Source organism: Cuculus canorus, chromosome 2, assembly GCF_017976375.1.
Source record: "Cuculus canorus isolate bCucCan1 chromosome 2, bCucCan1.pri, whole genome shotgun sequence".
Taxonomy (NCBI): Eukaryota; Metazoa; Chordata; class Aves; order Cuculiformes; family Cuculidae; genus Cuculus; species Cuculus canorus.
Genome location: NC_071402.1, coordinates 41609975 through 41624112, shown reverse-complemented (window position 1 = coordinate 41624112; position 14138 = coordinate 41609975). Strand labels below are relative to the sequence as shown.

Sequence of the window (14138 nt, the reverse complement as noted above, 5' to 3'; positions counted from 1 at the left end):
TAGAATGTTAGGAAAATACTGAAGAACTAATGTGATCATCCTCTATGGGTACTTGCACATGAAAAAAATCTTTAATAGCAGGAGCCAGGGAAGGATTTTCAATCTCCCAGGCAAGCACCAGAAATTGAAATTAGATTAATTTAATCTTGCAATGAGATGAATATTTTTTGGCACAAACCACATATAAATATTGAAAAAGCTTTTCAGAGGAAGTGTTGAATCATTAGTTTTCTTGGAGTCTTCAGATTGTGCCAGCTTAGCAGTGTGTTTGTAGTATATAAATCTAAATATACTGTACATAAGAAGTGTAGATGGAAACATAATATTTACCTATGTATATCATGTTATTTTATTCTAGATATATCTTAGATAGGCAGAGATATAGTTTTAGAGTTTTCGTACTGATAACGAGTGGCTTTATAACTAATATTGAAGACAAAGATATAAACATGAGATCTAAATTAATCCAAAGCTGGGCATGAGGTAAAACTAGAATTAATCTCCAGACTTCACAGAATACACTGAATATTCTCCAGATTGGTTAGTTAGACTTTGCTTCAATTTCCATTCCCTGCAGAGTAGGTGAAAATATGGATTTTCGTTTGGGAGGGAGGAAAGGAGGTTGGTAATTGCTTTTCCACTAACGGAAAAATAGGTCTGATTAATGAATTATTGTGAAAACGTATTTGAATTTTTTTCAAAAGTGAAAGAAACATACCAAAGTGTGAAAACTGTAATATTTCAGTTTGATCCAGAGAAAACTAAAATAGCATCATTTTAGCTATAAAATATAATAGCATTAGTACCAGAAAAAAAGCTAACAGCTCTAGTTTTCCCTGTGCTAAGAAGGACTGCACGAATGTTAAACTGATTTCCTTTTCAGATTAATACTAATTGCCTTTTGTCGTTAGCACCATATCAGACATTATCCTCGGCTTCTCTTCAGAGCTGAAAATCTTAGAGAATCTTAAGGCAAACACAGAAAAATGCTATATATATAAAATATTTATTAGTCAATTTGTGTAAAATAAGGTACTAACTTCAGAATTACATTAATGTGCAAGTGGGAGAAATATCAGTTGCTTAATGAAGCTGAAACTTATTCCCTGAATAAGTTAATGAAGCCGGTATGAGCCTATGAACCCCTGAAAGCCAGTCCTAAACTTATGGCTTAAGGAGATTTAAGGGAAGCCATGGCCCCATGCTATCTTTCTGCACAGAGTCCATGTTTCATTGCCAGTGACCTGGTCCCGTGCTATTGATTTGTAATAAGACTTAGTATAAGGTATTTGGAATATTTTTCTTGCCAAAACGTGTCTTGGGTTATAGTCTTCTCTTTGTTGGATGTTGACCACTGCTAATGCAATATCTATAGAAAAATAATTCTCTGGTGTATTTGAAATACTGATTTAGCCCTTTCTCTTCCAAATCATCAACAGACATTTCTAGAGCCAATGTGATACTTTGTGTATTTTATGATATTTGACATCTTTTGAAAAAATAATACTTAGTAGAGATGATTTGGATCCGCCAGATACAATTTCTGGTATTTCTACTGTATTGCAGCCATTTTAAGGTGTCTTGCTTGTGGAATGATGGTGGAAAACACTTCAAAAATCTTGGTTAATAGTAAGAATATATATCTTTCACATGCTCATTCCATGCTTAAGAAATTTTCTGCAAGTATTTAAAACTTGTTTTAAAGTTGCTTTGTCCATGCTCTTGACGTTTCTATGGATCTTCTTTTAGCCACATAGATGACTGAGAACCTTAGAGCTATCAGGAATAATGCTCCATGCCCTCATTCTAAGGTCTATTAAGGTCCATGTCTCCTTCTCTTTCAGCGTTTAATCTTTACATAACTGGACACACGTATGTTCTATTTAAAAAAAACAAATACTTAGAAATACCACTAACCATCAAGTCTTCTTTGCGGATTATACTCTATAATGCCACTGTTTTTTGAGAAGGGAAGGAGATTTCCTCCTCAAGGAAGGAAGGAAGGAAGGGAAAGAAAAATGTATCTCTAAGGATGTCCTGACACTATGCTGTGTCAAAGGTACTGAGGGCTTCTAAGTGAAAAACTGATGTCCTGGAAAACTTAAAATTCTGAAGTCCTTGAAATGTTACACCGAAGTTTGAACCCTACAGAACTTCAGCCAAATCAGTGGCTGGAAAAATAAGGTAGATAAAGTCAGAATGGAAGAAAATGTGCCTATTAAAAGTGAAGACAAATAACCTTTGGAAGAATGTTTGCTCCCTTGTTTGAAACTTTTTCCACCACCACATTTTCACCTTTATAGGTTAGTTTCCAAATCACGGACTGTTTAATTTCTGGCTTTTGTATTGTTGCCTTGAGAGGTGTTATTCTGAAGGCCTTAGCCAGTGTATTCTGACAGTGTGACTTCAGTTCAATTATCTTAAAGAGTCATAACAGAAGAATAACACCAACAGAAATAATAATAAAAAATATACAAAGCAAGTGAAGTACAATTCAACACTGAACACTCCACAATCCAACAACTGATTGCATCCCATCCCAAGCAGCAACTGCAGATCAGCAAGGTCTGGCCACCAAACAACTTCCCGTTTGTATACTGAGCTTGATGCTGTATGCTATCAGATATGTATTCAGCCAGCCTGGGTCAGCTGCCTGGCTATGCTCCTCCCAGCTTCTTGTGCACCTGTACACTTGCAAAATGTGGGAATCTGAAAAAGTCCTCGATTTCTCAGTAACAATTAAAAATATCAGCATATTATCAATGCTATTCTCATACTAAATCTGAAAAACAGCAGCCATACCTGAACATTGCCATACTACTGTATGGGAATAAAAGAATTAGTGCAGAAACCCATAGACTATTGTCAAGTGCCTGCAAGACATCCATGTGAATGCTTGTGACTATACTTGCAGAGCAGCATGGCAAAAACTGTGTAAATATAGCAATCTTCTCTGTTCATTTCTGAATGGCAAATAAGCCTTCCTGACTGTGGAATTTAAACTACCTGCATTGTTACAAATTATTTGTTTTCTGTTAGATCTATAGGATATTCTATTCTTGTGGTTTTCTTTCCTGGTGCTGTGTTAGTACCTTTAAAGTTTTATTTTGCTCATTAAAAAAAAAAAAGTATTTTGGTTGTGCTTTTGAGATAAGGATAAAGAGGTTTGTACAAACACGTACTCAGGAAAGATATCAATATGTTCTAATTAATGAATTAGCCGTTCAATTCTACAATAATTCACTTTACACAAGCCATTCCCAGTGAATTATTTATATAGTAGCATTTCTTCATTAGAAAACTGCCATTTGCATCACTTTTGCATTATTGCTCTCATTATTAATTATGCTTCTAATAATTCTTTAGTGCTTGTTCTCATCAATAAAGAAAAATGGCTACTGCCCATGAAGCGTGTAGCCTTTTCTTAATTCTATATCCCTAACACCATTGCCAATAGCACAGGAGTAGATACATAAAATACTTTAAATAGATTTTCCCTTTTGTGCATTCCCTTGTCTCCTTTTCTCTCCTTTATGACAGTATTCCTGAGTTTGTTCTGAAAAGCAAAGGATGTTTCCATATTAATCACTATTTAAATAACAGAATTAACATTGCTATTGTACTTGCTTCTTTCTCTCTTAGACAATGACTATGAATTAATTAGAATTAGAATATTGGAAGTGCCTTTGAATTTTAACATTTTATTTGGAACAGTCTGTGTGCATTATTGAATGACTTTATAACTCCTAATGCAAAACTGATGATATCTCTGGAAACCTCTGGGGGAGTGTGTGAGGTCATTAAAGTTAGATTTGCAAAGATAATACGTGGATTTCTCTCTCACATTATTCTTCCTTGTGCTGATAATGCTATATTTGAGCTCTGTCTCAGAGTAGCTCATTTGTATTGAAAGGTTCTCTTATCCTATATCCTATTCATTTACCTTTCCAAACTTTTCATTTCATAAGGGATATGAACTGTGGTTTTTCAATGCTTAAAACATTCTTAAAGGAAAATGAGAACTTACATTTTCAGCTGTTAGTGTTGTCTCCAGAGATAATGGTCACTGAAAGACGACCCAGCGTGAAAAGCAAATATACATGTCAGAAATGAAAATAACAGTGTATAACACGTCTCCCTCCTGTCTTCATCACTGGTAAAATATTCCCTCTGTGAAGGAGGATTTCAGAAGTAAGACCGGTGTTTTGGCATCCAGGAAAGAAAAAAGATGAAATTTTATTAAAATTTCTTCCTGGAATCCTAAGTTGTTCTCTATTTCTGCTGATTTTTTATTATTATTGTTATTTTTAAAACAAGGGGGGTTTAAATTCATGGATTCATGGGAGCTCAGATAATTAGCACCTTCCCAGTGACCGAGGGAGAAACTGGCAAACACAGTCCCTTCTGAAAGCAATTAATCCCTCTGTACTACTTCTAGAGCGAAATCTTAGTGTGTTAACCCAGATGGATTGCTTAAATAGATTTTTTTTCCTTAAGAATCATGTCTTATCTCCGCAATCTACAGCTTTCTATTTTAAAATAAACTCTTTTTTTAAAAAAGTGAATAACAACTTGTATTTAGGCTTAAACTTAAACTTAAACTGTATTAACAAAATTTGCATAAAATTTGTAATAGTTAAGCAATATATTCTTTATGGTTAGATTCTAAAGAGTACTATTGGACAGAGAAGAAAAATACTGTCTATATTAGGTTGTTGAAATAATTAATCAGCTTTTACGAGCAGACAAAAGAAATGTTTTCTTCATGTTTATTTTATTTGCGTCAATAACTAGTTCAAAGTTTAGGAACTGTTTAGAAACAGAGGAAGCTGAAGCATCGTTATCTTTAAATGAGCGATGATTAAATTCTCAGACCGGGATACTGAGACTTATTAACTCATTAACTACGTGTAGTATTTGCTTTGCTAACAAAGCAATTTTAAGTATAAAAGATTTGTTAGATATTTACTCTGTATACAACATATTTATGGCAATTTTATTTAAATGCAGTTTTATTTTAAATTTAATAAATACACTTAAAAGGCTAGAGTTTTGCATTTCACTTGAATTCCCTTTTCCATACTAAGCAGCTTGCTATGAGATGTAAGTAAATGAAAATTAATCTTCTAGTAAATAAGAATTACATAACTGTTAAGCATTTGAATAATCGTGTTGAACTATATCACTTCTTGAATGGGAATGTAAGATATTTTTCTGCTAGTGCATAGAAGTAACAGATTAGTTTAAAAACTAGGTTCAGTTGCAAAGGAACTTTTTTTTCTAAGTTTCCTTACGGACAACAATCTAACTCACTTGAGGAAAAAGGAATAATACACATTCAAAATCAGCATAGAAAAGGTTTTTTTAAAAAAAATTATTTACATTTTTTGTATTTTCAGGTCAGTAGGAATTATTTTCACAGCAATTATGTTTGAAAACCTCATGAGAAATAATTGTATACTGAGTTCTTTTTGTGAAAAGAATTTGTTATGTTTTCTAGAAATATTATAGTTCAAGGCCTTATAAATAGCTGGTTGTGTGATTATATGGGTAACAGAATGGTTATATGAACATTGTCATAACTCCCTACTTTAGAAATATCTACACACTGAATTTTAATTTAGTAGAAAATTCCAAAATTTCTAAAATTAATTTAATTTCCAACTGGAAGAAAATAAGCTTCGACATTTTCTTCTTATTAAGATTCTGTTTAAAGGTGATGGAAATATCAAAATGGGCAATATTTTCCCCTCAGCAAGAGTCAAACAGTTATTTTAAACTTTGATGTAACAACAGATCCATTAATTTATTTGAAAAAATGTAGATTTACGCTTACATTGTTATTGATTTAGTTCATATGTATATCATGCTGGTATTTTAATTAGAAAGACTTGGTTGCTTTATATTAGGCTTCTTTAATGACTTATCAAAATCAGAAAAATTCATATTCTTTCTTTAAAACAATAACCACAATGGATCCTGAAAAATCACACAGCTGACAGAGACACTTATTCCCAATTTGCTCAAAGCTGTGAATTAATGATTTTGTTTCAAACATAAAATTGCTAGAGAAGTGTTTCAGAGTGTAGTTTGCTACCCACTCTTGTTCATGTGTATCCAGAGTGACACTGTGCTTATTAGGGGAATGAAATAGCAGCAGCAGGGGTCCATTTTTCAGCACTGGCTGAAACAAAGGACAAGTAAGAGATTTTATTGTATGAGCGGTGAAGAGCTCACTTAAAGAGGCAAGGATCTCACTGGTTTCTTCTAAGTGCTGGTATAGTAGTTATGCCTTAACTGCATCTCCTGTTTCCTCCTAGGTCTTACTGCTGCAGCATCTCTTGTATCTCTGGCGTGGGCTTTGGCTTCCTACCAAAAGGCCCTCCGTGACTCTCGTGATGACAAGAAACCCATCAGTTATATGGCTGTCATAATCCAGTTTTGCTGGCATTTCTTCACAATTGCAGCAAGGGTTATTACTTTTGCTCTGTTTGCCTCGGTTTTCCAGCTGTACTTTGGGATCTTCATCGTACTACACTGGTGCATTATGACCTTCTGGATCGTCCACTGCGAGACAGAGTTTTGCATCACTAAATGGGAGGAGATAGTTTTTGACATGGTCGTTGGGATAATCTATATCTTCAGCTGGTTCAATGTCAAGGAAGGAAGGACACGCTGTAGGCTTTTCATTTACTATTTTGTGATCCTTTTAGAAAACACCGCCTTGAGTGCTCTCTGGTATCTGTACAAGGCCCCACCAATCTCTGATGCATTTGCCATACCAGCACTGTGTGTAGTGTTCAGCAGCTTTTTAACAGGCATCGTTTTTATGCTAATGTACTATGCCTTCTTTCACCCCAACGGACCAAGGTTTGGGCAGTCGCCAAGCTGTGCTTGTGAGGACCCTGCCGCTGCCTTCACCCTACCCCCAGAAGTGGCAACAAACACTCTACGGTCCATCTCCAACAACAGGAGTGTCACGAGCGAGCGGGATCAAAAATTCGCAGAGAGGGATGGATGTGTGCCTGTGTTTCAGGTGAGACCCACTGCACCGTCCACACCTTCATCCCGGCCACCAAGGATTGAGGAGTCTGTCATTAAAATCGATCTGTTCAGGAACAGGTACCCAGCGTGGGAGAGACACGTGTTGGACAGGAGCCTAAGGAAGGCAATCTTAGCATTCGAATGTTCCCCTGCTCCTCCACGGCTACAGTATAAAGATGATGCCCTTATCCAGGAGCGCTTGGAATATGAAACCACATTGTAAACGAAACAAAACCATAGCTGGAAGAAGCTCCAATGTTACAGTCCAAATTAAGGGTTGACAGTAGGGCTGTAGGAATAACTAAACTGCGTACTACAAGTAGAGCAGCAAGCTGTAGTTGTTCTTAGTCTGGCTATCATCATGATTATCATTTGATCCACTGTGTGCAGTCTGTCTGCAGGATACTGATACAGCAGCAGCACCAGAAAGCCTCAAAAAAATCCAAACACTGACCCACACATACAGATCAGTTACTTCAACTGGGGAAATCCACCCATGACTCCTTGCCGCTATGAAACACTAACTGCACAGTACTTACAATCAAACCAATGGGAAGGCTCTGACCAGAGCTGTCAACTTTAGCCAGTAGTGCATTTTATTTTAGAAATTAATGGTTGATATTTGTATAATCAATGGCAAAAACAAACAAAAAAATCCTTTACAAAAATAACAAAACTGTAGCACTCAATGTTGCTGTTATGAAAACTGTTTACTGAGGAAAAAATAGGAGCATAATAATCTTCAACACTCCCATAAATCAACCATTCAGATTAGAATAGGTTTGCTAAATAGTTCTTAGTTAAAGAGAGACATTGTCATGTTTGTAAGGCTGTCAATAGAAAATAAACTAAATTCTTATTAATTAAATCATAAACATTAATGATACCAGAACTGTTTGGTATTTTTCTGTGGAATTTCAAAGTCTTTTTAAATGCAATTTCATTTCTTTATGTTATTTCCAACAGATGTCCTATGTAGCTCACTTCTAGTTTTCAGGAGGAATGAGCTCTAGCACGTAGTGATGTAAATTAAATGATAATCATGAGTCAGTGTTCAATTTGAAAAAAAAATATAGATATATGTGTAAAAGAACAGGGAAGTATAGTTTTTGTATTTTAAACTTTTTGGAGGAATCCATTCAGATATTTCAGAAGGAACTACAAGGAGATGAACACACGGAAATGCCTCTGTTTCAGGACTGAGAATGCATGATCCAGTGTGTGAATGTATGCAGGGATGACAAGAGACTGACATGCCATACCCTTCTAGTGCCAAACATTGTATAACTGCAAGGTTGATATTGCCTGAGGGACAGATAACGAGTGGCACGAGCCCTACCAGAACAAGAAGCAGGAAAGACCAATCAAGTTCTCAATGTGTAGAGACAGTTCTGATTTTTCCCACACGAGGTGAAAGCGATGTCTTTTAAAGGCTTTCAGCCATCTCTTAATAAGTATATTCATCGACATATAATATAAGCAAGTTACGTGGAAGACCCTCTTCTACCTGTTCAAGACTTGTGTCCAGATACGTCTCAAAATTATATTGAATCTCTTGTAATAGAATGCTTTTGCTGCAAGCTTTTGGGTTTTAAATACCTCCCTTATCTAGTCAATGGTACCCTCCTTTATGTTAAAAGTATCCCCTGATGGTGCTTTCAGATGCATTAAAGGTGCAAGTCAAAATTTGATAGTATTTTTTTTAAAGCTGGTGCAGAGTGAAAAACTCATGAATTATTTCAATATTTTTGTAAAGTAAAAATATGGTATAAAAAGGTTGCTTTTTATAAACCTCAAATCTTTTAATACATTTCATTCTATTTATAGCTTAGATTTTAAGAATTGGTCCATGAATTTTATCAACTGGCTTCTGCAGGTTGGTATAAACCTGATTTTCACACATTATGGATTTGTTTTGCAGTGTAATGCCATATGAAAGCCTACATGGGTACTTTTAGAATACTCCATAAACCGTGGATCCTGCTTCAAATGTAAGTGGCCTGTAAAGACACCAAGCGATTCCATAAGAAGCAATTTGCTGTAACTATTTCCATCCATTTTAGGAGAGCGAAGCAGAACCGAAGAGTTACTGATTTAAATGGCATTGTCAGGATGGAGAAGACCTGATGACTGGTATTGTAATCTTCACTGTCAGGTATATCCAGTGTAGTCACTGCTGTACATGCTGCTGGGGAAATTTCAGTCATTCCTGTTAATAATATTTGTACTATGAAATGGCAGAGGTTACACAGCCTATGTTGATTTGTATGTGTTCAGTTAGCCCTTTCTAATGTTGACTTTTTTTTATTAGTGAAATCTTCGATACCTGTTGTTCTTTACTGGGGCGAGTTCCTCAAAACATCTGTGGAAGTGCAGGAATCTGCAAGGCAGAGGGAACTTTACACAGATCAGAAAATACCCGTGCTTCAAGGGTTTCTTAGATATTTTCAAATTAAGCAGTGGCCGGCTGCCTCTATAATAATTTTTTAAATAAAACCATTCTTTGATAGTCCAAACCTGAAGCTTTGTACAAAATGCCCTTCCCTCCATGGAGATACAGCTGATTATTTGGGGAAAAGCATCGTATTTTATCAGAAAATATACCGCTGCAGGTGCTGCCAAAAAAAACCTTTTGGGAGCAAGTCCTTTGTAGAGCCTTCACTCCAGGATCAAACAGCAGCTCGCAAAACAACATTGCCATTTTTATTTACAAATAAGGTAAATGATATGCTTTGTAATTTCTTTAGGAAACAGTTTGATGTGTTTGCTGCTTCAGAATTCCGATGCTTCAGAACTCAGAAATTTTAACACAGGCAGCACCCTCGAGCTCTCCCCTCCCTCCAGCACCTCCCGGGAAGAGGGGCAGCATCACGGATGTCAGTGAAGTTTTTCCTCTTCTAATGTCCCTCTCGTTCTTGTCTTGCTCTTCCTCGGAGCTGTGAGCCCTTTGGTCAGGCCTTACAGAAGTGATGTTGCTTTATACAGAGTCTAAAGGATTACTGCCTGGAACAGTGCTTGCCTTCAAGGTGGAGAAAATTTGGGGTGAATTTGATTTGCTCTTGCTTGGCTTTGGAAGGAAGAACACAGAGGCGTTATTTCTCCACGTAGTTTTCAATAGCCAGCGTTTACTTTCTTTACCTTGCCAGCACTTTTTTTTTTAATACTGTTTGCAAATTTATCTTGAGCAAACTCCTGTGGGGTCTGAGTGCACAGCACCATCCACGGCAGTATGTATACACAGCTCATCTTCAGAATTCAATCTGACTGAGGAAGGGGGAGAAGTCATTTTACATCAAGTTCAGAATCCGCTCTCCAAAATCTTGCTCTGTTATGTTCGTAATGTCAGTGATAGTTGCACTGAGAACAGGGTGGTCACTGACATCTTAACACTCAGATGACTACATGGACAGTTTCTTGATTTGCTTTGCTGTGAAAAGATGTATTAAAAGCTGTAAATTTTTTTCTAGAAACTGTCAAGTTTAAACATAGTCCACATTGAAATTCCGTGATGGCCTTATGGAGAGTTAACAATCAATATGCACTATTCTTTTTACCACAAACAGTTTTAAAATCAATAAAGTTCAATTAAAACAGCAATAGCAAAAAAAAAAAAAAAATTAAAAATATTAACTTCTGCTTTTGAAATAATGAAAAAATCAGGTATTTTAAATTTCATTCCAGAATACAGGAGAATAAAAAAGTTCACAGTTATGAACTATCTTTGTTAGAAGCAAGAATTATGTAAGCATTGTTCTAATGAACCTAACAAATTTGCCAACAGTTTTAATGGTAACTTATCTGGTTAAAGACTTGTTCCTACAGTTTTGAGGGTTGTGGTTTCGCGTGTTACGGAAAAGACAATGTTAGTAGTATTCTCTACTCTAATTAGATAAAGGAGAAGTAATGCATACCCGTGTTCATTCAGGAAAAATATGAGAAAATATAAGATAAACATTTTGTCTTATTTTAAAAGCAAAATTATTTGTTCTACAATAGCATAATCTTTTATTTTAAAAAAATAATTGTTTTTAAATGTGCAATACTTTTTTTCCTGCAGATTTAATAATGAAAAAATACTCATTTCCACTTTTGTTTACATCAGTTTAAATATGCCTCTTGTGCTAGAACAATGTTTCTGTGCTTGGGTTATATGGATTTGATGACATATAAACACTATTTTGATTGGCATATCAACAAATTTTCTATCAATTAATTACCACTGGAGAAAATTTTCCTTCCAAAATTAAATGCTAGGCCACGGCTGCCTGATTTTGTAAACTTTTAAGCAGAGGAGGTAAATTAAAATTTTATTGGAGCTGTAATTTTTAATGGGTGGTGAATAGCTATTAAACACGAATTTGTTTAAAGCATTTGGTAGTCTAGCCAATGTATCATTATCTCCCCAAAAGAGCAATTCATGAGTGGTACTAAAAGTACAAGTGCTGCTTTATTTGTAAAGAGACTCCAGCCACACAGTATATTCATGTAGTTTTTATTGGCCAACAAATATTTGCAACTAGCCTGGTTTTTTTAGAACCCAAATTCAACAATTTTGAAGTGTTTGTGGTTTGATCATACAACTCCTTAAGAGCCTTAAAAATGGCATTGTACTGAGTTTTAGTTGGCTCTGCCAGTGATTCAGCTCCTAAAGCCACTGCCCTTTCACCACTCCATCCCTGAAGTTGTGCAATCCGGAGTTACTGAGATGCTGTGGTTTACTCTGCATCCCCTGCACTGCCTGCACAATGCCAAGGAAAAGACTCCAGCAGATTTCTGGGGTCCTACTGCTGCCTCTCTTTCTCCTGTGCATGGTGGGAAGCAGAGTAAATTGCTTTTGTGCATCCGTCTAAACGAGCTTATTTAGGTTGAGCCCCTGCAAGGGGTGCATGATGAAAATAATCACAACACGTGTCCATGAATTTACAAGCCCAACACTGTAATTACTGATTCTGTAGTACAACAATGCAGATTGTGGGAAGAATTGTCTAAATACACAATAAGCCATTTAATTTTGCTAATTGTAGCAATTAGACTAGCTCACACGAAGCCCATGCTCTCAGCAGAAAGCCAAATGGAGTAAGTGGCAAAGAGCCATTTATATACCAGAGACATTATGTTATGAAATCCTCCCTTGATTGTTTATAGAACTGTCATTTCATTATAACATTAAATCAGTTCCTCTTTATTCTGATAAAACACATAAAATGCAAAATGAAAACAGATTCTTTTAACTCTGGAAATTAAAAAAAAAAAAAACACAACAGATTACTGCAATACACATACAGCAATTTTTTTAAACAAATTCTGTCATCAATTTCACTCAGCTGCCAATTGTGGAGTGATCACCTTCTGAGTTGGTCTCTCACATCTGGTATGAGCAGATTTCATTCCAGGAGAGATGTAGGTTGACCTCCTGAATCCTTGCTCACACAAGGTTAGGGGATAGCGTAACTGATTTACAGATCGCTTGCAAAGCTTTATTAATGCATGAAGGTCCTCTTGGGAACATTTGTTTTACTGGAGTGACCCCAGTGCAGGTGTCTGGTGAGATCTCTTCACAGTTACACTGGTATGAATATGAGAAAATCAGGCTCCTGGCCTTGTTTGAATAATAGCAGGAATTCAAACCACGGTAGTGAAAGTTTTCGCTTCCTAGCTCCTAACAAAAGTCAGCTGGAGATTTTCTTCATACCAAAAAGCCTGAATGTCACTTGGCTTAAACCAAAATACATCCTCTAGACTCAGTACTACCACAGCAGGAATCAAAACATTTCTTCTTCTTTCCTTTTTAGTTCAAATGTTTGAGAATATACTCATTTTAACCAAGTTGCCATTTTGTGATCCTTTTGAGGAGACATTGAAAAAAGTCTATGAAACCAGTCGTTTCCAGTGATCCTTACAAAAGCCAATCGCTGACCAATACATTAATTAAAAGGAAATTTTTCTAAACGTGTAAGCTTGGCTCCTGTACTCGGGTTTGGTTCTGAATGTTTAACATCTAATTCTCATGCAGAGGATCATATATACCCATTAATAAGCCATGTACCTGCTCCGAACCCTGGAGCAGAGAGTACAGATATGCAAGATGCAGGGGATAAAGTCCTCCTCAGCACATTTATGCGGTGATTTGCATAAGCTAGAGAGGTAAGAGAGAAGCTTCTGTATAATTACAACAGTTATAGGTGCTGTATTCATTGACAGAGATTTACAAGCGAGTGTGAGATAAATGGCTAGCTAACAGAAAAATCAAATCAAAATTTCTACATGCAATGCACTATAAAATAAAAACAGCCAAGAAACTTTAAAATGTAACCAAAAATCTCATTTCCAGGAACTGTTGGGGTAAATTTAAAAATGCAATTGATTTGTCAATGTAACTAGATGCTACATTCATAAAAACAAAGACATGACCACTGTGGATGCAATCATTTTTTGTATCTGTAGGTTTCAGCCTCTTATTGCAGACATCCTAGGAAGCAGTTGCTTCTGGATCTTACTTCAGGGCATGCTGATCCCTAGGCATGCGAGCAGCTTCCTACACAAGATCTATTCTGTTGCAGGGAAGTCCACATTCTTTTAACGAAACGTTGGGGTTATTTTGCACTGAACTAAATCTCACAGAAGCATTTACAGTGTGAAATAGGTATGTCCACGCAGCCATCTAGTGTGTAAAAAGTACTGCAAAACTGAAGCTCACCAATAAGTGATCTCCTCGAAGCAAAAAAGCTGCTAGCTGAGTGTCTAGTAGAGCCTTCACGGATTTAATGTAGTGCTAAGCCAAGATGCACACTGTGTTTGGGTGCTACAAGCCCGCTTGGGGCAAGACCTGGGCATAGTCCAGCAATTTCTCCCTCACCTTATGCACCAAAGAACCCACAGAGAGGAAAACCACATGCATGCCTGGGCAAAAAGCCACATCAGATGGGGAACAGATACCTGACATGCTGTGGCTCACACGCAGAGGTCAGCAAAGGCACATCAGAAGCCTCAGGCTAATAGTGTAATCCTCCAAACTGCACTAACCAGGAGTTCATGAAGTTTTTATGCTAGATGTTCAAGCACATAAAATTTGGCTTCTGGACTTGGTCAGAAAC

General features: G+C 36.4%; 1 protein-coding gene across 1 annotated transcript in view; it reads left to right on the top strand.

Annotated features, from left to right (window-relative positions):
* The window catches only part of XKR4 (XK related 4), a 225753-nt gene extending 213449 nt beyond the window's left edge, over nucleotides 1–12304 (top strand). The window contains exon 3 of the mRNA XM_009570460.2: nucleotides 6321–12304. Coding sequence (XP_009568755.2) covers nucleotides 6321–7267 — 947 coding nt within the window. The 3' untranslated portion in view covers nucleotides 7268–12304. The remainder of the gene's footprint in view (nucleotides 1–6320) is intronic.
* The last annotated feature ends 1834 nt before the right edge of the window (nucleotides 12305–14138 follow it).